This window comes from Otolemur garnettii, unplaced genomic scaffold (assembly GCF_000181295.1).
Source record: "Otolemur garnettii isolate 467f Iridium unplaced genomic scaffold, OtoGar3 scaffold00007, whole genome shotgun sequence".
Lineage (NCBI taxonomy): Eukaryota > Metazoa > Chordata > Mammalia > Primates > Galagidae > Otolemur > Otolemur garnettii.
This window is the reverse complement of record NW_003852402.1, coordinates 10,820,742-10,843,860: the sequence shown is the minus strand read 5'-3', so window position 1 is coordinate 10,843,860 and position 23,119 is coordinate 10,820,742. Positions and strand designations below refer to the sequence as shown.

Sequence of the window (23,119 nt, the reverse complement as noted above, 5' to 3'; positions counted from 1 at the left end):
CCCGCCACAACGCCCGGCCATTTTTTGGTTGCAGCCATTATTGTTGTTTGGCAGGTCCGGGCTGGATTTGAACCTGCCACCTTAGGTGTACGTGGCTGGCGCCTTAGCCGCTTGAGCCACAGGCGCCAAGCCCATAGTTTTTCTTCTTATAGAAATGGGATTTTTTTCACCTAACATTACATTTTGTAATATTTCCAGATTCCCACAATATTACATATAGATTTAAGTCATTCATTGACCTTAAGAAATATGTGGCATTTATTACCATGGGCACACTACAGTTTTCCTGATCTCATACTGATAGATGCTTATGTCGTTTCCAATTTTCCACATCTATGAAAGTGTTTCTGTCTAGCTTAGATTCCTAGACATGAAATTACTTTGTGAGAGGCTATACATTTGAAATTTTAATAGGTATTATCAAGTCATCCTCTAAGTAGCTGAACAGACCCCAGATAGTAGATAAGAAGGTCAATTTATCTTTGGGTAAATTATCAGTCTTTTAATTTGGTCCGTGTGATGAATGAAAATTATTTTATTGTTGTTTCATGTTTTTCATTCCCTGATTATGAGTGAGGCTGTGCATCTCCCAAACATTTATTGACCATTCCATTTCATTTATGATGAACATGAAGATGTCCTTTGTCCATCTCCCAGGGGGTTGTTGTCTTTTTCATCTCAACTTTCGGAATGATGTGTATTCACAATTCATCTACATATGTTGAAAACCCCTTCCCCCAGATTATCACTTATCTTTCTCCTTTGCCATGTTTAAGGCATCTTCTGTCAAGTAAAAAGGTTTTGATTGTGAAGTCAAATCTGTCCTTATTTTTTCCTTTATGATTTATAGTTAATATTTACAAACTTATTTTTAATACTTCTATTATTTTGATTTTGACCTTTAGATTTTTAATCCATTTAGACTTTGGAGGGGTGAGGAATGTACAAAGGAACAACCTAACTTTTTAAAATAATTATCATCTGTCTCAACGTTGTTATTTAGGAATGTTGCTGTCCGTCCTCTCCTCAGTGATTTGAAATGCCCTTATTACGTCTAAAGGCCTATATATACTCGGTTATTTTGCATTTTGTTTTCTCTTTCATCTACCATTTTGCTCCTTATTATTTTTCCAGGTAATAGAGCCAGTCTTTCATCTTCGGTTTATTATAATTTAGAATCAGTTTGTCAAGCCCATTATAAATCTTTTGGGGTTTTCATTTTGATTGCGTTGAATTTAGAGATTATTTGAGGGGGTCAATGACTGGAGATAAAGACAACAGTGAGAGCCTCCTCCTCCTTGTGCCTTGGACAGGAAGGCACGAACATTCTTCTTTAACTGTAACATTGCTCTCAGTTTCAGCAGATATTCAGTTTCCTCCAACTCTTCCTTTACCGGGGTTTGTCCATTTAATCAGAAATGATTTGTGTATTATTAAATATGTAGGAGCCTCTGTCAAAATAAACTTATCCTTTTTCCCCCCTTTAAATCTGTTCATCAATTCCTTTTAATCATAAGTAGATTTCTTAAGATGTCACTTTTCATATATGGATACGCTCCACCTGGCCATGGTGCATTCTTCTTTTAGAAGTCTTTGTCAGGGCTCAGCTCCTATAGCTCAACTGGCTAAGGCGCCAGCCACGTACACCTAAGGTGGTGGGTTCAAATCCCCAGCCTGGACCCGCCAAACAACAATGTCGGCTGCGACCAAAAAATAGCCGGGCATTGTGGCGGGCGCCTGTGGTCCCAGCTACTTGGGAGGTGGAGGCAGGAGACTCGCTTGAGCCCAGGAGTTGGAGGTTGATGTGAGCTGTGATGCCACGGCACTCTACCCAGGGGACAGCTTGAGGCTCTGTCTCAAAAAAAAAAAAAAAAAGAAGTCTTTGTCAGATTGTGCTATGAAGTTGTTTTTGTTTGGGGTGAATTTGTGTTGTGCTTTTATCCCCCTAGTTTTGGTTTCTATCATTAATTTCTTCATAAACTTGGGAAGTGGTATATGTGCGTTTATCTTGAGTGTGAAGGTGTTTGGTGTTTGTCTTCTCTTTTCTCCCTCCCCTTTTCTCTTACTTTCCACCACTTCTCTGTCAGCCTTCTGTCTCCATGCTTACTTCCTCATCCTGAATGAGTTTTAATCCTTACGTTTTTAAACATATGTATTTAACAGATATTTTCTACCAGCGTTTGGATTTAATCAGCCCAATAAGACAAGTCCTTAGCAAGTTTTCATTTCTCCTTTACTCTCCACCTCAACCTCACCACCAACTCCCAACAATTGAAATCATCTGAGTTTTAGTTCAATATTGTTATCATATATTTATTTATTTTTACTTTATGCAATAACCATCTCCTTTATCTACCTACAAATAGTTTCTTTGCTTTAGTATTGCATCCTATCTTTCCTTCTTGGAGGTTTTTTTTTTTTTTTCCCTGAGATATATCCTAGGGTAATTTTCGTTTTCCAGAAAGGATCTGAAAAACTTTGTCTTTACAAATCCAAAAGTTTTTGTTGTCCTTGAATGTCAAAGAAAACTTGGTATTTTGTGATTCTAAGTTTAGATATATTTTTCCCTTGGTACTTTTTTTTTCTTTTACCTCTATTTAGTGTTCAGGATCACTGGTAAGAAATCTCTTGCCAATCTGACTCCTGTTCTATTGAAAGTAACCTGTGTGTTTGTTTTCCTTTGGAATGTTTCTGGGATTACCCTTTTATTCTTGGGAGACTGAAAGTTTAGAGGTGTGAATTGGGTATAGCACTATTAAAAAGCAATCTTGAAAGTAAAACCCAATCTTTATCCCCTCCTATAAAGCCTATTATAGTAGCCCCCCATGAATAAAGTCTTCCTTACTATTTTTTAAAAATATTTTTTAAAGGAAACTTGTTCTGTATTTAATGGACTGTTGTTTCCTTCAAAGCCCCGTGAAGTTTTCTTCTATTTCCAATTGTATCTGGTTGCACATGGAAAATCTCCAAACAACAGTGGCTTAACAACACAGAAGCTTCTTTTTCCCCTCACATAAAGGATGTCCACAGGTGGGTGGTCTCAGGCTGGTGGGGTTGCTCCAGAGTGACAATAGGAATCCAGCTTCCTCTCTGCTGTTTCAACCTTGCTTATGGCTTCCATCCTCAAGATAATCCTATGGCCCCAAACAGCTACTGGAGGTCCAGCTATCACTTCCAAGTTGCAGGCTGGAAGAAGAAGGAAAGGCAAAAGGGTGAAAGTGGATCCCACCCACCTGAGTTGACTACTTTTAAGCCGGCTTTTTGGGAAGACATGCACAATGCTTCCACTCACATCTCCTCGAACAACATTTAGATGAAGCCTCAGGAGAGCGTAAAAAATACAACCTGTTATCCTGTGCGCCAATAAACACAGTTAAGCCTATGCTTTTGTGGCAAGGAGAATGGGGACAACTAGGTAACTGACACTATACCTGCCCTCAGTTCTCTCTGCCCTCTGCTTCTGATTGTTGGAGTTCTTGGATCTTGGTCCCAATTCTTCACTTTTCTCTCAAACTTTTCATTTCCATGCCTATTTGCTCTTTCTTTAATATCTACCTTTTCCAAGTATGAAGTTCACTCACACTAATATGGCCCATTATTGAGATTTTTTAAAATTATGGATCCCAGATCTTCAAATTCCAAGAATTCTGTTTTTTACAAAGCATTCTTTCCTAAATGGCTGGGACTTCTCAAATGTCTCCAAGGATGCCAATCTAGATGTTGTAGAGTTTTCTTTGTGCTGTTTCTGTGCTTGTCTGCAGAAGTATCTGTTGGGTCAGTAGGAGCCTGAATAGACACACATGATACTGGAGACTGGGAAATACAAGCACATTGTGGATAAGGATACAGTCTAGATGGGCAAGCTGGTTCCTTACCAGCTGTGTAATTAGGGACCAATCACTGAGCATCCCTACTCCATCCTCGTCATATATACAGTGGGCGTTCTAATGGTAACTTCTACATAGATGTATTAGCATCTCTATGGCCCTCTAAGTAGTCTAGCACTGGGCAGGTGAAACCCCTGCTCTTACCTCATGTTAGCCTCCAGCATGAATTCTCTCTGTGTTTGTGAATATTGTGTTGGTTTTCTTTGCTGACATTAAATTCTTTTAACATTTTACATTGAAAGATACTAACTTGTCTGTTGTCATTTTGATTGCTATGTTTGTCATTTTGATTGCTTTGTATTCTCCTAAAATTCACATGTTGAAACTTAATCCCCAACATGAGAATACCTGGAGGGCCTTGGTGGGGAGGGATTGGCACCTCTGAAAGGGCCCCAAGAGCTCCCACACCTCTCCGCCATGTGAGCTTATAGTCTACGAGAAACAGGCCCCCACCAGATACTAAATCTACCAGCACCTTGATCTTGAACTTCCCAGCCTTCAGAACTGTGGGAGATAAATGTCTGTTGTTTATAAGCTATCTAGTCTATGGTATTTCCTTATAGTTGCCTTAATGGATTAATACATTGGTGCAAACTATTATTTTTTGCACTTTGCCCTTTGCTTTATAATTCAGCAAATTTTATAAAATACAAAAGATTTTGCTTTCTGTGCTTCCATCTGTCAGTCTTTGGCCCTTTGATTTCTTCCACTGCTGTTAGGCTTAAATAGCTCAAAGGTATTCACTTCTATGGTTTGTGAGTTTAATGTGATTTAACATTTTACATTTAAATTTTTAACTTGATATTTGGAGGATGGTGTGAGATGGAGATTTAGACTGATATTTTTTATGTAGTTATTCAATTATCTCAGCACTTTGACTTGAATATTCCATCACCTCCCATTGATTCTGGGTTCCTCATATAGCCCCTTATTGGATAAAATAGACTTTGCTTCTGGCCAGCATGCCCATGGGGCTATTTTGTATGTATGCACGCACCTGTGTGAATATCTTGAATGATATTTCAAATAATCTTACAGAAGAAAGGGAGCCACAGTCCTCTCTTGTACTCTCCTGGGTACTTCCCAAGCTGACGAAATGAAAATAAGGAAATCCCCAGCCCCTGCAGAGAAAAAGGAACTGCCTGCAGAGAATGTTGGAGGAGGAGAGACAATAAGTGGGGGGAGGGCAGGGGTTACTGGGGGGGGGTCCCTATGTTCCAGAGAGCATGCAAGTGTATGCGTGGGGGTGTGATCATACACACACCAAAGTGGATGTGGATCAGAATGCCATAGGAAGCTTGATACAAATCAAATTCCAGGCTCTCTCTCAGCTGTCCTCTCTGGGGCAGGCCTAGTGGTAGGTATTGACAACCAGAATGGACACCCACTGCCCCCAAGGCCATAAAACTCATGTCAGAACCATTATGCCCAAGGAGATTGAGATGAAATTGTCCCTAGGTATCAAGCCACCACTGTGGATTCCCCTTAAAACTTTGGGTGTATCTCCAGGACTATGAGGAGAGGAGGGTCAGCTCCAGGTGACATCTCTTTCTGTAAGCCTACAGGAGACAGAGCCCAGGAGGAAGGGCCTGGGACGTGGGTCTCAGCTGGGCTCCTGATGGGCAGGAACACAAGATTCTGGAGCACTGAGGACCCCGACCCTGCCTACAACCCAACCCACCTGCTTGTCCAGAGCTGACCAGGGAGATGGTGCTGACCTCAGGGCTATTCCCCACAGCTCTGCTGGCCCTGTACTGGGCATCCAGTCTGGCTCAGGCAGGTGAGTCCCTGCTCTATCCTTGCTGCTGGGCCCTGGGGGACTCCCACCCCTGCATCCCCCAGGACACAGCTTTCCTCTTCTGTCCCCTTTCCACTCTCCACCCCTGTCTGCCCTGGCCTCCTCCCCTCAATTCATTCTCCTACATGTCCCTGCCCATCATTTCCTGGTCTAGATCACCCAGCCCAGGCAGTCTGGCTGCTCTTCCCATGTCTCTTAGCGTAGCCGTCCAGGTTCTGGTCCTCACGGTAGCTGCTCTGGCCTTTTGCTCTCCCTCCTTCCCAGCAGCTAATCTGCTCCCTGGCAGCCTCTAGGGGCCTACCTCTACGCCTTTGTCTTGCAGGGCCCTGGGCTTGGGGTTCTGTCCCTGCTTCAGCCCTAGCACCTTCCTTTTGCCTAGAGGTCTGGCTGGGAAGGTCCTGAGCTCCCAGGGCACAGTGATACCTCCCAGAGCCCACAGAGAACCAGCTTTCGGGACAAATGTGGGCATCACACTCCCTTCTCCAAACACCAGCCTCCGAGGCTGAGGCCCAGAAGTCAGATGGGAGGCCCCAGGGGACGGCACTGCCACACTGAAACTTGGGGAGGGTTTGTGCCTACTCCTAGGCTGCTTAGTGGGTTAAAAGTGTGGGGCAGAGCCTGACATATGTCTCTGACCCGGGGACAGGGGGTAGGGGTGGGGGACAGCACACAGCAAGGGCCCAGGCAGGGTGCTGAGAGCCAGCATGAGCACTGTGTTTCCCTCAGGAGAGGAGGGTCCACAGGTGGGACCCCATACAGGCCCTGCCCCCACCTAGGGACCTCTTCCTGGCCACCAGATGCTCATGCAGGAACGAGGGAGATCTTTCCCCAGGGCTAGGTGCCCAGGAAGAGCTGGGAGGAACAGTGACAGTGGACCCTGCTGGGAAGAGTGGTGACCCTCTCCTGCCTCTCTCCATCAGAAACCATCCCACTGCAGACCCTGAGCTGCTATAATGATTACACCAGCCACATCATCTGCAGGTGGGCAGACACCCAGGACTCTCAGCGGCTTGTCAACTTGACCCTCTATCGCCGGGTGGATGAGTAAGTGACGCTGCAGTGACACTCAGTGACAGTGCAGGGAGTGGGACGGGGACTGCTGTGTCTGCTGTCCTTGGTCTGGGGCTGCAGTATAGAGAGGGACATCTCAGGTCTGCCTTGGGAGGGACTGGACAGCCTGCCCTGCTGGGCAGCCAGGACAAGCACTGCCCTCTGCCCTCAGGTTCCTACACAGGGCTTCTCTGCTAATGTAGCTGGTGATAATCTTTGTTATTTCATCATCACAATTGACAAAATTACCCCACATGACCTCTCTTACTTCCTCCTTACCGTGAGGCAGGCAGAGCAGGACAGGACCAGGAGGCCCATTTCGCAGGTGAGGAAACTGAGGCCGTGGAGGTGAGACCTGCATCCTGGCCACATGGTAGTGAATGGCACGTGAGGGGTCTGCCTTCTCACCCTGAGGTCTCCAGGGCACATGACACAGGGAAGGTGATGGCAATCACTCTGGGATGTTGGTGAGCGACTAAATGGAACATAAGTAAAATGATTAAAGAGCTAAAGCCAAAGTGACCAGCAACATCTCCTTGGAGGCTGCCCAGGGTGGGATGGGGTGGGGGAGGCCCCCCTGCAGGTCTCCAGTTCCCCATGCTGCTCTCGCAGACACTGCCATCCGGCTTTCTCTGCTTTCAGCAATCCCACCTCATCCTCCCACTTGGATGTGAACTGCTTCCTGCTGCCCCCGGGAGACACTCCCAGTCCCTCACTCTCACCCCACCCACATCTGCCTACCGCCCTGGCCCTGGCCCTGGCCCTCCCTTTCCCTGGCAGATGATCACCCAAACCAGCTCTTATCTCAGGCCCGGGCCTGCGTCCCACCTGGTCATGCTGCTTAAGGACCTACGTCCCTGTCAACCCAGTGCCCTCTCTCCCTGTGCCAGCAATAGTGCCCTCTACTGGGATCCTTCTCAGTCACCCTGCAAACACGCCCAACCCCCTTCACACATGTCAACAGTGACACAGCCCCCAGGTGGCTCCCAATCCCACAGCCTCTTGCTCCCTTGACAACGACACCCTCCGCTTTTCCCAGGGACTTGCCTGGAATCCATGAGATCTGGCTTTCACCCCCACCCCCACCCTCTCAGCCAGTTTCCTTGTGGAATTCACCAGTGACCTCCTATTGCTGACCCTAATGGTCAATCCTCAGCCTCTTACACTTGACCTGTCCCAGCTGTGACCTCACTCCTCTTGCGTCATGCTCTCCTATGGCCAGTGGTCACTCCATCACCTGGTGGTCCTCCTGCCTCCTGCCCCCTGATTTCCTCTGCTCCCACCCCTGTACTGGACACCCCAGGGCTCAGTCACTGGTGTGGCCCTGGGGTCACCCACCCTGAATGCCATCCCTGGCACCCATCTCCAGGTGCACCTCATCCCGTCAGGACCACACTCCCTTCCCTGCCTCTTGTAGCTACATGAGATTTTCTCCATTTGACAAACTACGTATGTTATTCAGCTGTTTTATGTGGGTCTCCTCCCCCCTGGGGGCAGTGCCACGGACAGGGGATTGTGTGTGTTTTGGTCACTGACAGGCCCTGATTCTGGACAAAGACAGGCACAGGGTAACCACTCTATGGATACTTGCTGAGCTAGTGACTCTCATTTCCTCTGGGCTAAGCCATGTTCTCCCTTGATAGGGCCCCCCCGGAGCCAGCGTCCTGTGAACTCAGTAAGGACAAGCACTGGCCAAACTGCCCATATCCCCACTGTGTGGCCCGGAGATGTGTCATTCCCTACAAGCTCTTCGTCTTTGCCGAAAATGACTACTACTCATTCCAGCCAGATCGGCCCCTGGGTGTCCAGCTCACTGTGACTCTGGCTCAGCATGGTGAGAGGGGGAGGCAGGGCTTGGTACCTGTTAGACAGTGGGCATCAGGGGTGGCCCAGGGAGTGTTCAAGAGGGGAACACTGGCTTGGGGCCTGAGGGATGAAGATCTGATTTCCTTACATGAAGGCATCAGAGCCAGTACCACGTGGGGAGCCCCTGACAAAGGAACCCCTAACCCCCTCCCCAGCTGCCCCACCTCCTCCCAAGCCATGGGTTCCAGCTCTGAATGCTTTCCTTCAAGAAACCATTCTGGGCTCGGCACCTGTGGCTCAAGCAGCTCAGGCGCCGGCCACATACACCTAAGGTGGCAGGTTTGAATCCAGCCTGGGCCCGCCAAACAACAATGATGGCTGTAACCAAAAAATAGCTGGAAATTTTGGCGGGTGCCTGTAGTCCCAGCTACCTGGGAGGCGGAGGCAGGAGACTTGCTTGAGCTCAGGAGTTGGAGGTTGCTGTGAGCTATGATACCACAGCACTCTACCCAGGGCAACAGCTTGAGGCTCTGGCTCAAAAAGAAAGAAAGAAAGAAAGAAACCATTCTGATGACTCACACAGAAATGACCAGCTTACAAATCTTTCATCTTACTTGTCTCATAGTCGTTTCTACCACAACCCATTATACAGATAAAGCCTTTAAGGCCCAGGGAGGTCACATCACTTTCCCAGAGTCCCAGCCCTGAGAAGTAGTGATCATGAAAGGTCAACCTTCCCAAGGGCTTCGTGCCTGCTGGACTCAGAGCTGCTGGCCCATGTGCTCCAGGAGGCCACAGTGGTCCGTGAAATGGTCCATGGCATTGCATGGGTGTAGATGATCGCTTCCTGTAGTTAGTATTTGTTGGATTCTATATTATAAAGAAATACAACCAGCCTTCAAACTCATGGATTCAAGGAAGTTATTACATATAATGAGGTTATAAAATGTGGAGGCATTTTTAAACAAGTTCACATTGACACTGCAGGAGCCACGCGGATAGTGGGTGGCAGGTAGCAGGCTCTCACATAACAATCCAAGCCGCACCAGCCTAGGCACTATTCTCACTGCCTTCTGGCTACTGATGAAAGCGACATAGGCAGGGAAGTGACTTGCCAAGTCTTTTCAGCTGCCACTGGCAGAGCTGAGATTCCCACCCAGGAAGGACTGACTCTTGGGCCTCTGGTCCTAGTCCCCAGACCCTCTGCAGCTTCTGGCAAGGGTCAGAGGGGAGGGGGCTTTTTTTTGACACAGCCTCATGAAGTTGGTGCTCAAAAAGGGAACGGGTTAGGTCATCAGGAGCACAGTTTCCAAACATGTGTGTGATGGATGAGACAGTCTCCTCTGTTTGAGCTCAGAGCCAGCAGGCAGGAAATGCCTGATGTTGTTTTGCATGAGAGTTTACTGACACCAGCATGTGCCTCAGGTAGCTGGCAGAGAGCCCTGGCCCTAGCAGACAGGACAGAAGAAAGAGCTTTTAGCCCAAATCTGCAGGGTGGGAAGAGCCTTCCTGGCAGGAGTAACAGCCTGTGCAAAGCCTGGGAGGTGGGGAGGGTACAGGGTACTGGTCATTGCGTCTGAAGAACACGGACTTCAGGAAGGCTGCAGGTGGTAGGAAGACATAGGAGACATTCACGGGGGTCTAAGCCTAAAGGGGCTTCCGTGCCATGCAGAGGAGTTGAGAGGCCGCCCTCTGGGCATGGAGGGCCACAGAAGGGGACTGGCATGATCAGATGTTGTGTAAGGATGCTGGAGGAGGGGTGGCAGGGAGGCTAGAACCCGGAACATGAACTCAGGTTTGCATCTTGGGGAGAGATGAGGGATGGGAATGGAAACATGGGGGAGGCAAGTCATGGTTAGGACAAACCCACAATTCACTCTTTCACTTGTTCTTTCACTGAGCACCTACATATGTCAGAGAGCCGTGAACACTCCAGCCACCAGCCTCGCCCCTTGGAGCTTTCAGTCTAGAAATAGGGAAGGCTTCTGCTGGCAACAGAGACACTTCACAAATGGGGAGTAGAGTGTGGCACTTGGGCTTCTGGGGCACATGTTGTGTAGGAGGCAGGGTCCAGCCTAAAGTGACTGGCGATGAGTCACTGAGGCTGAGGGTGCCAGGGAGGGGACAGATATGCATCTGATCTACTCTGAGGTCCCCATGTGTGGAGATCTGATAAACGATACTTTATCAGTTTCCAGGTTCCCCCACTGGGCTCCCAATCTGTTCAGTTGGTGGCAGCTTCCTAGAGTGCTATGTGGGAGGATCCCCTTGGTGACAGGGTCAGGGAAGGCATGCAGTGACCCCCGAGTGGCATCTTTCCTGGCTGTATCTGGGCCTCTGACCTGCTCTAACATGCCATGTTCTGTGTCCAGCATGGGTCATTTATATCCTATTCATGTGACTATTTTATGTTTCAAAGTCACCTCTCAGCAATCAAATGTAAAAACTTCAGGAAACCAGGAGCCATGTCATTCATAAATGCATCTTCTTGGCCAACCCAGTAGGTCCCAGCAGAAGTACCCTTGCTCTGTTGCTGGAAAGACTTCATGAAAGGCCCCCAAGACTGCCGATATGTATTCGTTCGTTCATTCATTCATTCATTCATTCATCCATTCACCTTGCCCCAGATTCACTCTCAGCCACATTGCAGGCCTGGAGATTAAGAGGAGTCAATACCAACCCCTGTACCCATCTCCTCATGCCTTTGGGGAGGCAGACATGGAGCACATAAAACTATAGGATTTACAGGAGCCACAGTGGGACAAGAGCATCACCCTTGGCCCAGATAGCAGGAGGGGCCCAGGGCAGGAGGAAGGAGCCTAGTCTGACTGTGCGATACCTCTGCTGGGAGCAGGCCATGAGGTGGCAGGACGGACCGGGAGAGCCTCAGGACACAGGAGGCTGAGCCGAGAGTTTCCTGCCCGCATTACAGAGCTGGTGCTGTAGTGTACAACCATCTGCCCAGCTGTCATTCTCTTTCACATTCAAACCCCATGATGCTACTGATGAGGGCTGGAGCCAGCAGAGCAGATGGCTCTTACTCAGGGTCCCTCACCAGATGGGGCAGGTTGGCCTGGGGCCCTGTGTGTCCACACCAAAGGCCACCTGGTCACCAGCTTCAGGTGCCCTCCCTTTACTTGCTCTCCCCTCCAGTGCAGCCCCCGGCACCCCAGGACCTCCAGATCAGTGCAATTGGGGAACACTTCCTGCTGAGCTGGAATGTAACTCTTGGAGGTCCCCAGCCCCACTGGCTGTCACAAGAGGACCTGGAGTTTGAGGTTGTCTACAGACGGCTTCAGGACCCCTGGGAGGTACGAACCACAGCCAGCTCTGCCTGACCCCCAAGGGACCAACCAGCACACCTCCTCTAGCACCTACCCTCTCCCAACAGGACGCCCCCAGCCTCCGCTCCAACACTTCCCAAGTCGTGCTGGGGCCCAGTCACCTCATGCCCAGTAGCACTTATGTGGCCCGAGTGCGTACCTTTCTGGTTCCAGGCTCAGACTTCTCTGGACGGCCCAGTGAGTGGAGCCCAGAGGTGCGCTGGGACTCACAGCCAGGTAATGGACCTGGGGTCCCGGAAGTGCCCCGGGAGGTAAATGGGCCCAGTGGGAGCTCCTGGGATAGCAGAGTTCCAGAGCCAGGTCTGTAGGCCTCCCAGATCTCCTAGAGCTGTCTGTAGAATCACTTCCCTGGGCCATCCCCTTTCTACTACGCAGGCAGACTTAGTATCCTTTTTCTAACACCCTTTCTAATAACAATTAAAATAATAACAATAGCAGTATCAATAGCTATGTTTTAATGGGTACTGTATATGTGCAGGGCTCACCAACATTATTCTGTTCAATTCCCTGAACACTGAAACTCAGACACTGGTCCTGTCCTCCCCAGAGGGCGGAGGCCAAGCAGGTGCTCAGATTTCCCCCTCTGAGTCTCGGCTCACAGCTGGCAGGTTCAGCCTCAAGTTTCATCCCTGGTCTGTGGGTTCCAAAGCCCATTACCTCTGGGTGGTGCTCCCCATGGTGGGCCTCTGCTGAGAGCTGTGGGATGGGGGTTTGAACAGAGGAGAGAATGAAGGACCATCTCCCCACCAGGGGACCAGGCCCAGCCCCAGAACCTGCAGTGCTTCTTTGACGGGGCTGCTGGGCTCAAATGCTCCTGGGAGGTGAGGATGGAGGTGGCCAGCTCAGTCTCCTTCGGGCTCTTCTACAAACCCAGTCTGGCTGCAGGGTGAGCACCTTCTTCCCCCATCCCCACCTCTCCTCTTGGCCTTGCTGTCTCCAGGCCTCCTCTTGTCCCCTGGAACCCAAGAAGAAGCCATAGTCCGCCCTGAGGTCTCATCCCTCCCTCCTGGGGTCCCTCCCTCCTCCCTGCCCTCAGCCCAGCTGTGTCCCTCAGGGAGGAGGAGTGCTCTCCAGTACTGACGGAAGAGCTCAGCAGCCTCTACATCAGACACCAATGCCAGATCCCTGTGCCCAGCCCTGGGACCCATGGCCAGTACACCATCTCTGTTCGGCCAAGGAAGGAAGAGAAATTTTTAAAGAGCTCAGACCACAGTGAGTTTCCCCAGCCTCCCGTGCCGATGGTCTTAGGATAGCCCCATTTTGCTGTATAACCTGAAAAAATCCAGGGTGCTATATCCACCTTCATGCCTGTCACTTTCAAAGAACTGCAGTCCAGCGACCAAAAGTGAACGAAAGTAATTCCCATCTTGTTTTGAAGTTCTCAAGGAACAATGATACAAGTGACAATGGTCACAAATGTGAATGAAGACTGGGAACAGGGCCTCAAGCTACATTTCCTGGGCCTCCCACTAAAGCGTTCCCTGATTGGATTTCTCTCTGTTTTCCCCCATTCTCCTCTGACTGACATTCTCAGCCTTCAACATACTTGCGCTACGATTTATGTTTTAACCGGGGCTGGTGTGTATGTGAGTACCTTGGTGATCCTCACCAGCTTATGTCTCTCCTTGTTATGCTGCAAGGACTCCAGTGCAGTGGAACCTCCTAAATTCTTTTGTGATAATCAAGTTCTTTCTTCCATCTAGTCTTTAATGTCAAGAGCAGGAGCCAGTTTGTCTCAGTCACCTGGGCTTGAATCCACCATTTACTCTCTCGGCCAACCTCGCTGGCAAAAGGAATTCCCATGGTTCAAGTGCACACAATATTTAAAGGGCCCAGAATAATGTCCGGCACATAGGAGACCACAATAAGTTGCAGGCATTAGCGTTATTTTTATAAAAGCCCTTTGAAGAAATCGAGGTTATAAGGAGTCTTCCCCCCCACCCCCGATTGAAGTAGATTGAAGCTCAGAGTGGTTGAGTGACTGACATAAAGTCGCACAGCGATTAGTAGGCAAATCGAGGCTAGAATCCAGACCTGCTGACTGCACATCAGTTTCTGCTCTCTTTTCCCTGGGCCTCTTTCAACGGGTGGGTCTGCTGGCCAGGTGGGAGGTGCTGTCTGCAAAGGGCTTCACTTTTCTGTTTGGTCACCATCTGGTGGGGGAGAAAGAGCTGCGGTTGTGGTTGAAGGCCGTCAGCACCAGTGCACTGGGGATTTTAGTGGTGAGAACCTGTGAGCTGGCCTGGTTTTTAGACATCTCCCTAACCTCTGCGAGTGTCGAGGGACAGCAACAGGACAGAGTTAGGTCTCAGAGACCCTGAAGCAGCAGGATAGAGTGAGAGCTGACACTGTAGAGAGCATCCCACTGCCCAGGTTGCAGCTTGGCCTCCGCCGCTGATTAGCGGCCTGTCCTTGGGCAACCTATTTAATCATCCTGTGACTCAGTTTCCTCTGTTCTAAAACATGAAGGTTAACAGTGCCCACCATTGTAGGGCTGTTAGAATTGAGTGAAATAACTCACGTAGAGTGAGTCTGCACAACAGCGCCTAGAACGTAGTTAATATTCTAGAGTAGAATCAATTAAATGGTTTTATTTTTATTGCAAATACTAGGAATAACCAAAACTTGAGCCCACCCCATTACAAAACAAATGTCTCACTGCATTTCCCAAGTGAATGCTTACTTAGGACAGAATAGATGATATCATGAAGTGAGGGGCAAGAAGACCCCAACATGTGCCCGACCCAGAGTCTGTTTCAGTGGAAACAGCTCCAATGTCTAGCATGGAACACAGGGAATGTTCCATTGGAGAGTAGGGGTTATGAACACCCATAAAATTTTCCCTCTCTCCAGTCCAGATGGCCCCCCCAACCATCAACATGACCAAGAACGGAGACAGCTACAGCCTTCGCTGGGAAGCAGGGAAAATGCAATACAACCACATAGACCACATCTTTGAGGTGCAGTACACGAAAAACATGGCCACGTGGAAGGTAAGGGCTGTGCACCGGGAGGGGGTGAATAGTGGGAAGGGAAGAAAACAGTCAAGGAGGCACCTGCCAGCAGGTGGCCAGTCAGAGGTGGCCCCTGGACCTGGTGATCACAACCCTGCAGGCAAAGGGTCACTGTCTCACCTTTTGGCTAAGTAGCTGAGGTTCAAAGAGTTGATGTGATTTGGTCCATTAGCATCTGAACTTGAATTGCAAGAGAACATAGACTGTCCGGGCTAGGAGGGGTGAGAGAAGGCTGAGAAGAAGGTTTTCAAAAGTTGAAAAGTCTAGGCAGTGCCTGTGGCTCAAAAGGGTAGGGCACTGGTCCCATATGCTGGAGGTGGTGGGTTCAAACCTAGCCCCAGCCAAAAAAAACTTAAGAAATAAAGATAAATAATTTTTTTAAAAAAGTTGGAAAATCCTAGCTACGTTTCTTCAGAGGTCTCTCATGGGGCCAAGCTCAGGGCTCGTTGTCCTGCCCCAACTCCCAGGAAGGCCAGACGATCACTTGAACCTAGGGGTTTAAGGTTTCTGTGAGCTAGGTGAGGCCACTGGGCAACAGAATGAGACTTTGTCCCCAAAATAAATAAAGTAAACAAACAAACAAAGATGAAGGTGGGACCCAGTGACTGCTCAGGGTTCTGGGCCTTAGTGTCGTCCTGTGTCAGAAGGCCATGTTGAAAGAAGTGGAGATCCTGGTTCCTCCAGAGTCCTATCCCTGGCTGGGCACTGCAGTGGACCCTCCATGGTGGGGGTGAAGCCAGAGCAGACTGCGGTGCAGCTACACCTGAGCACTAAGGGGAAAAAGAAAATCAGTAGCGGGAGGAGCATGCAGCTGTGCCTGTGGGCATGGTGGGTGGTGGGGTCAGTCTCAGCACATTTGTTGACACACGCAAACCCACAGGACAGCAAGACCGAGATCCTCTTGAATGCCCACAGCATGCCCCTGCCAGCCCTGGAGCCCTCCACAAAATACCACGCCAGGGTGAGAGTGAAGACTTCTGGGCACGGCTACAATGGGATCTGGAGCGAGTGGAGTGAGGCGTGCTCCTGGGAAACGGAGTGGGGTATGTCTCCTGGATAGCTCAGCTGGACAGAGACAGGGCTGATGTGAGGCTCCAGGCCCCACTCCTCCTGGGCCTCTTTCCCTCCATATGTCACTAGTCTTTGGGAGGCAACACCTGGCATGCAACACAGACTGCAGCTGAGGACTTGAGGGAGCAGACAGCATGCCTCACCATCCCTCCTCCTTCAAACTTGGGCTTAGGCCTCTATTAATATGACCCTCGGTTTCATTAACCTTTGTGGCAGCTGCAACCTAGTGGTTGATTAGCAGGTGTTACCATGAACTGGGGCCTCAAGAGCTGCAGACTAGGGCTTGGGATGGGAAAGTTTGAGTCTGGTTTCCTAATCTTCCCCCTCCTCCTTGCACTTGCTACATTCACTGGCCCCTCACCTTTCACCACAGTGACCACTAGGGGACTCATATAGCTCAAGACAAGGTCCATCCAAGGGGTGGCTTCAGAGAGAGGATACAGGAGGTGTTGGGAAAAAGCTCTAAGTCCACAGCCAGCCTTGGCAGGGGAAGAAGCCCAGGGAGAGGCTGCAACTAAACAGGAAGGAGGCTGGGCCAATGAGCCCAAGGTGGAGAGAAGAGGGGAGTGCTGGAGGGGCCCAGCCAAGAGGGGCCCAAGGTAGAGCAGCAAGGAGAGTCAGGAGCTCCTGAGGGGCCTTTGCACCAGCTGGCTCCTCTGGCAGGGAGCCTTTTCCCATCCCCCTCACCCTCCCTGTTCATGGAGGCCCAGTTTATATGCGGCCTCCTTCAGGAAGTCCTCCGGGACTATCATTGACTGTGCTCTTTGCCTTCCCCATAACACCTCCTGCTACTGGAAAGGACATAACCCTCCTGCGTCTTTCCCTGAACTTTAAACATTATAGGGAGCTCAGACCAAGGCCCTCTTCTCTTAGCAGGTGTCCAGCCTCTGTTCCCCTCTGAGCCCCCAAGGTAGTTAGCTTTCAGAGCCCTGTGCCTGCATACAGCAGGATCCTGGAGGGGGTGCTGGGCCAACCCCACCCACCCTGATTCACCTCCTGAGCCTCCAGCCTTTTCCCTCCTGGACACTAATGCTCCTTGTCTTTCCCGGCCACCAAAGTGCTGCCCACCTGGGTCCTGGCCCTCACCCTAGTCTGCATCACCCTCTTCGTGCTCCTGGCCCTCCGCTTCTGTGGCATCTATGGGTCCAGGTAAGGGGACTCTGTGGGATGGGGGTGGGATTCAGGATGTCCAGGACCACCAGGGCTCCCAGCTCAACTCCTTCCAGTCCCTCTTCTCCCACCCACCTCCTGGTCTCAGTGTCCCGTGCATATGAACACGGAAGCAGCTGGCCCTGAGGTTTCTGATGGCTGTCACCTCCCTGGTGTCTTCAGGTTGAACAAGAAGTGGAAGGAGACCATCCCCAACCCCAGCAAGAGCCACCTGTTCCAGGTAGAATCTGCGAAGGAGCTGAGGATCCTCTGCTCTTGCCTCCCCATCCCTGTCCCTATGGGCTTTGGGTGGTGGGGACTAGGAGGACTGGGGGAGGGGCCTTGTCAGCTCTGAGAGTGGGGCCAGACCAGGAAGTTGCTCCTTGGGCTACCTTTTGCGCCTGGAGCTGTACAATCCTGGCCCCACTGGCCTGGAGTTCAAGCCTGCTGGAGAGAGTGAGTGTAGATGCCTCAGGGAAGGGTGAACTGGAGGAGGGCATCACTACAACTGGGATCAGTGGGTGTCCCCAGGCAAAATGACTCCCTAAGAACAGGACACTGAGCTGAGTTTTGAAGCTGTCCAATTCGTGCCGCGTGGCTGCAGGCCCAAGGCACCCTGAGGGTGCAGGTAGGACACTTATGAAGGCAGCTGAGAGGGTGGGACCTGACACTGGGGAGACCTTGGGGGGCTGAGATGACCACGGAGTGGGCATTGACTCAAGGATGGTGCAAGCCCTGGTCGGGCAGGCAGTGCCAGCTGTGCCTACGGATGGGCCCTGGGGTCAGTGTGGAGAAGGGATAGAGTGTGGTGGCCCTGACACCCCGGAGTAGAGAACTCACAATTTCTATTTCTGACAATGTGAAGAATCTCCCCCCGTCCAGGGGCTCCCTGAGTCTGCCTCTGCCTGCCACCCTCACCTCTAAAGCCCCCCTCATGCAGAGCAAATGTCTCTGCTCTTTCAGGGCGGGAATGGGGGCATGTGGCTTTCACACAGCATGTCGGCTTCCACCAGCACAACTCCCCCTGACCAGAGGCTATTGGGCAGCCACTTCCCTGAGCTGGAGAGGTGAGTGTCTAGGCTCCTTGGTCGCTCCTGACCTCTGGGGAGCAGATGGGGGCTGGCATGTTGTGTACGTCAGGGGCTCGAGTGCCATAGGCCTCTGTGGCCCATGTGAAGAGATCCAAAGAGGCTGGTTTGCACTAAAGCAGGAGGCACTCCAGGTGGATATCAGAAAAAACTTCCTCTTCCCAGGTTATAGAGGGACAGATAAGGGAGTTGACCACAGCCAGGAGACTAGAGCAGAGGGAGGTGCTACACTGCAGAGCCCTCATGCGGTGGCTGGGGTGTAAAGCCGCAAGGCCCTTCCCTGTGTGGGCAGCTCATCCCCATCTCCTGGGGGAGCATTGGTAGCACTGTGGGTATAGAAAGAAGAAACCTGTGAACCTGGGCCCTAAACCTGGCACTGATGGTGGGTGGCCTGTAAGGTTGAAGGCAAAGGGCACCAGCCTGGCCGAGGAAGACCTTGACCCAAACACGGAGTGTGTGACCCAGGGAGAGTCTGAATCAGTGTCCAGTGTTCCTGTCCCAGGTGCCAGCTCCCCCAGAGACTGTGCCCTGAGGTATTCCCTCTGTGACCTAGAAGCCAGAGAACTGCCCCGCACCCCACCTGACCCTGTGCATGGGCTAAATCATCTGCCAGGTGGTTCTAACATCTCTGCTCACCTTCTCCCCACAGGGCGTTCTTTGTAGGCATCCAGGACAATGAAGTGTTACCTCTTACCACAGAGGACCCTAAAGGCGTCTGTGATCCATCATTGGGATCGGCTGTGGCTGCCTCGGATGGTCCTACAGAGCAGCCCCACAGCCCCCTGCCAGACCTGCCCACCTCCTCCAGCAGGCCTGAGAGCCAGCTTTCCAATTTTGACTTTAATGGCCCCTACCTAGGGCCACCCCGAAGCCACTCCCTGCCTGATATAGGGGGCCAGACTGCACCCCCACAAACAGGGCCGAGCCAGCAGCTGCCACCCTCAGGGTCCCTGGAGTACTTGTGTCTGCCCGCTGGGGGACAGGTGCAACTGGTCCCATTGGCCCAGGTGGAGAGGCAGGGCCAGATCACAGATGTGGAGCTAAGACCCAGCCCAGAGGCTGAGGGGAGTCCTTCACTAGAGCCTGGAGGTGGCCCCACCCCTCCTGTGCCTGGGCCAGGGGTAGATGAACAGGGCCCAAAGGACAGCCAAGTGGCTCTGACCACAGGTTCTGGAGACCCTGAGGATGCTGTTGTGGCTTCTGGTTATGTCCTTTCTGCAGACCTGTTATTCACCCCAAACTCAGGAGCCCCATCTGTCTCTCTGGCTCCTCCCCTGGGCCACTGCTCAGACCAGAACCCCAGCCTCTGTCCTGGGCTGGCCAGTGGGTCCCCTGGAGTACCAGCTCCCATGCAACCAGGCTTTGGAGGCTACGTGGAGCTCCCTCCACCCATGGACCAGGCTCCCAAGTCCCCTCCAGGCAGTCCTGCCCCTCTTGTGGCCAGCAGCCCTGTGCTGAGCCCGAGGGAGCTGGCATCTCCACACCCCGAGGGGCTCCTTGTCCTGCAGCAGGTGGGGGACTATTGCTTCCTCCCTGGCCTGGGATCTGGGTCTCTCTCACCCCGGAGTAAGCCCTCTTCCCCGAGACTTTGTCCTGAGGTCATGGATCTAGACCAGGCTTTTCAGATCAAGAAGCCCCCAGGCCAGGCCATGGCCCAGGTGCCAGCCATCCAGCTCTTCAAAGCCCTGAAGCAGCAGGACTACCTGTCACTGCCCCCTTGGGATGTCAGCAGGCCTGGGCAGGTGTGCTGAGAGCCTCCAGACCTGGGCAGACAAGTCCTGCCTTCCTTCCCGCCTTGACTGTCTCTCCTGCCAGCCTCCGCTCTTTCCACAGTCATCTCTGCAGAGCCAGAGGGAGGCCTCCTGTCCAGGGAGCTAGAGACCTAGGAAGATAGTCAGCCCTGCTGCTGTCCCCAAGTCCCCTCTTTCACGCTGTCCCACTCAAACACACACTGTTCAAGTTAACTTATTTTTAGGTTGTGAATTATTAGTGCTTTCCATAATACTCCTTCCCTCATCCCCCTCATTTTCTTTTTTAGCAGGTTTCCTTTTGATATTTTTTCTTCTTGCTTCACTAATTTATACTTAGAGTACAGTTGGGGTCCAACAACACCTACTTGGATATTGAGAGGTGTCTGATTGTGTTTATGGACTTGAGTGGGCTGCCTGTCCCCAGCAGGCACTGATGCAGGACACGATTCTTGCCCAGGTGCAGAGTCAGAAGGCACCAAGTGGGTGCCATAGGGGTGAGGACAGGGAAGAGCGGTGCAGGCTCGGGGATGGGAGGACCGAGACCAGCCTTGATTGTCACTCCACGAAATGAGTGTGGCCAGGGGTGTGCAAGAGGCTATTTGGGAGCTTCCTGCAGAGTGTCACAGAAATAACAGCAAGGCCTCAGGTCAAGTAGAAAAGTTGCTGACCTGGGCCATGAATGGCTAAAGTGATGGCCAGGCCCGGACCAGGGGAATATTGGGAAGGGAGAGGAATCCAGAATCCACATTTGCTATAGAAAGTTGGGAAAAATTACTGAACAAAGGAAACCAGAAAAATGACTAAAGGGCTTTTAATCTGAGTGGCCCAGCTCCTCTCCCTTCCAGAAGGACCGTGCAGCTTCTATTCCCACCTGCCGGATGGCTGATTATGGTTCTTTTCAACCTTCGACTTTCTGATACACAAGAAATAATGGCATTAAATTGCTTTGATTTGCATTATTTGATAATTATCAAGTTTGCACATTTTTTAATATGTATCTCAGGCATTGTTATTTTTTAACTGGGATAAGCCTATCAAGGTCTTTGTTCTGTTGGGTGCTACCTTTTTCAGTTTAAGTTTTAAAGCTATTTACGTATGCCCTCTCCCAGAGGGTGCAAAGTTTTTTCCCTGAGTTTGTGATTTGCCTTATAATTTTGTATATGAGGTGTTGGGGGTTACAAAGTATTAAAGCTTCTGTGTCGTCAAAGAGATCTATGGTGAAATCTTTCTCCACTTTTGGTGTCAGATTTCCAAAGACCTTCCCCACTGCAAAGTCGCATTTATCATAATTTATATTTTTCTGGTTCTTTTTGTGTTTCAAGCTTTTGATGTAACATTTTATTTTGGGACGCACGGATGTGAGACCAAGTTGTCTTTGCAGTATTTGTCGAATCATCCACTCTTTATCCTTCTATCTGAAATGCCACTTCTGTGATGCAGGAGATCCTGATACATGGACTTCCCGTTTTTACTACTTCATTCTTCCAGTGGTGCTCACCATTTTGGTTGTTCTATTATTATGATGTTTTAATAAGTGGCAGAGCAAGTGTTCTCATTATTTTTGTTCATACATCCCTGTTCATTACAGCAAGGTTTGTGGTTGAAGAAATTTATAACCAACTTAATTTCAGTATTATCAATACTGCAATTCCCATAACATGTTAGTACATTCTAAAGGAGAACCCTTTATTAAAAATGAATGAGATGGGCTCAGTTCCTGTAGCTCAAGCGGCTAAGGTGCCAGCCACATATTCCAGAGTTGGCAGGTTCGAATCCAGCCCGGGCCTACCAAACAACAATAACAACTACAACCAAAAAATAGCTGGGCATTGTGGGGGGTGCCTGTAGTCCCAGCTACTTGGGAGGCCGAGGCAAGAGAATCACTTAAGCCCAGGAGTTAGAGGTTGATGTGAGCTGTGACGCCATGGCACTCTATCCAAGGTGACAACTTGAGGCTCTGTCTCAAAAAAAAAAAAAAAAAATGAGATGGACTAATTTGCATTAGAAAGAAGTCTAAGATATTAATTCCAAAATATCTGAATATAATTAAGGAGAAAAGACTGCAGTAAAATTTTTGTAATATAAAAAAAAAATCCCTTGAACTCGTGTGTGTGTGTGTGTGTGTGTGTGTTGGAGAAGTTTGGGGTGGGGTGCTGTTTAAAACTTCAGTTGCCATATAAGGAGAATGAATCTGTTAAACAGAATGGCATTTGGTCCTGGGGGCACTACAGTGAGTACAGGATGACACTTGAGACACCACACAGTGGAGGAGAGATGTATGGTGTTATGTCCAGCAGAGGAAGAAGAGGGAGGTAGGTATGAGATGCTGGGGAAATCCAGGAGGGATGAAAGGAGATGGTAAAGGAGAGGAGGATATAGAACATACACTAAGGTCTAATGTGATGCCTCATGCCTGTAATCCTAGCACTGTGGGAAGCGAGGTGGATGGATTCCTTGAGCTCAGAGTTCAAGACCAGCCTGAGCAAAGAGCAAGACCCTGTCTCTAAAAAAAAAGAAAGAAAGAAAGAAAAAAATCCAGGCATGGTGATGGGTACCTGTAGTCCCAACTACTTGGGAGGCTGAGGCAAGAGAATCACTTGAGCTCAAGAGTTTGAGGTTGCTGTGAGCCACGGTGCCACAGCACTCTACCAAGGGCAACAAAATGAGACTCTGTTTCATAAAAACACTAAAAATCTCATTTGTTGTTATCTGACATTCCATATTGGGCATCCTGTATTGGCTGTCTAGTTGAGAGAGTGGAAAACTAAGTGGCATAACTGTTCTGCTAAGGGCTGTAGGTGGTGAAGAAATCTAATTGCTGGATAATGTAGTCTGTTATGTGCAATAGGATTTTGCCTTACAAAAAGAGATACATACCTTGATTAAAAATACTTCAAAAAATGCCTACAATCATCTGGGCCTTTAGCAAGTCTTAATCTTTTTGCTGGTGGAGGGTCTTGCCTCCCTCCTGATGGCTACTGACTGATGGGTGGTGGCTGCCTGTAGCAGCCCGTATAGGCTATGGCTAGGAGAAGTGAGAGTTATAAGAAATACTTGTAGCTCAATAATGGAACACCTGAGTGAAAAGGGCATGGGAAGGGATTCAGCTCTCCTACCACGAGAGCTCCAGAGATGAGAGTATCAGTCATGGGCAGTCTCTA

At 50.1% G+C, this 23,119-nt stretch overlaps 1 protein-coding gene across 2 annotated transcripts in view; it reads left to right on the top strand.

Moving 5' to 3' along the window:
• Nucleotides 1-21,211, top strand: part of CSF2RB (colony stimulating factor 2 receptor beta common subunit) — a 22,747-nt gene extending 1,536 nt beyond the window's left edge. Inside the window, exons 2-14 of one of the 2 annotated variants that reach the window (XM_023509440.1) lie at nt 5,446-5,667; nt 6,606-6,729; nt 8,379-8,569; nt 11,695-11,852; nt 11,933-12,101; nt 12,636-12,771; nt 12,940-13,097; nt 14,739-14,878; nt 15,780-15,942; nt 17,029-17,119; nt 17,303-17,360; nt 18,083-18,186; nt 18,857-21,211. In XM_023509440.1, the coding sequence (XP_023365208.1) occupies nt 5,595-5,667; nt 6,606-6,729; nt 8,379-8,569; nt 11,695-11,852; nt 11,933-12,101; nt 12,636-12,771; nt 12,940-13,097; nt 14,739-14,878; nt 15,780-15,942; nt 17,029-17,119; nt 17,303-17,360; nt 18,083-18,186; nt 18,857-19,958 (2,667 nt within the window). In that variant the 5' untranslated portion in view covers nt 5,446-5,594 and the 3' untranslated portion in view covers nt 19,959-21,211. The remainder of the gene's footprint in view (nt 1-5,445; nt 5,668-6,605; nt 6,730-8,378; nt 8,570-11,694; nt 11,853-11,932; nt 12,102-12,635; nt 12,772-12,939; nt 13,098-14,738; nt 14,879-15,779; nt 15,943-17,028; nt 17,120-17,302; nt 17,361-18,082; nt 18,187-18,856) is intronic. The other variant, XM_003783247.3, reaches the window with a different exon arrangement.
• The last annotated feature ends 1,908 nt before the right edge of the window (nt 21,212-23,119 follow it).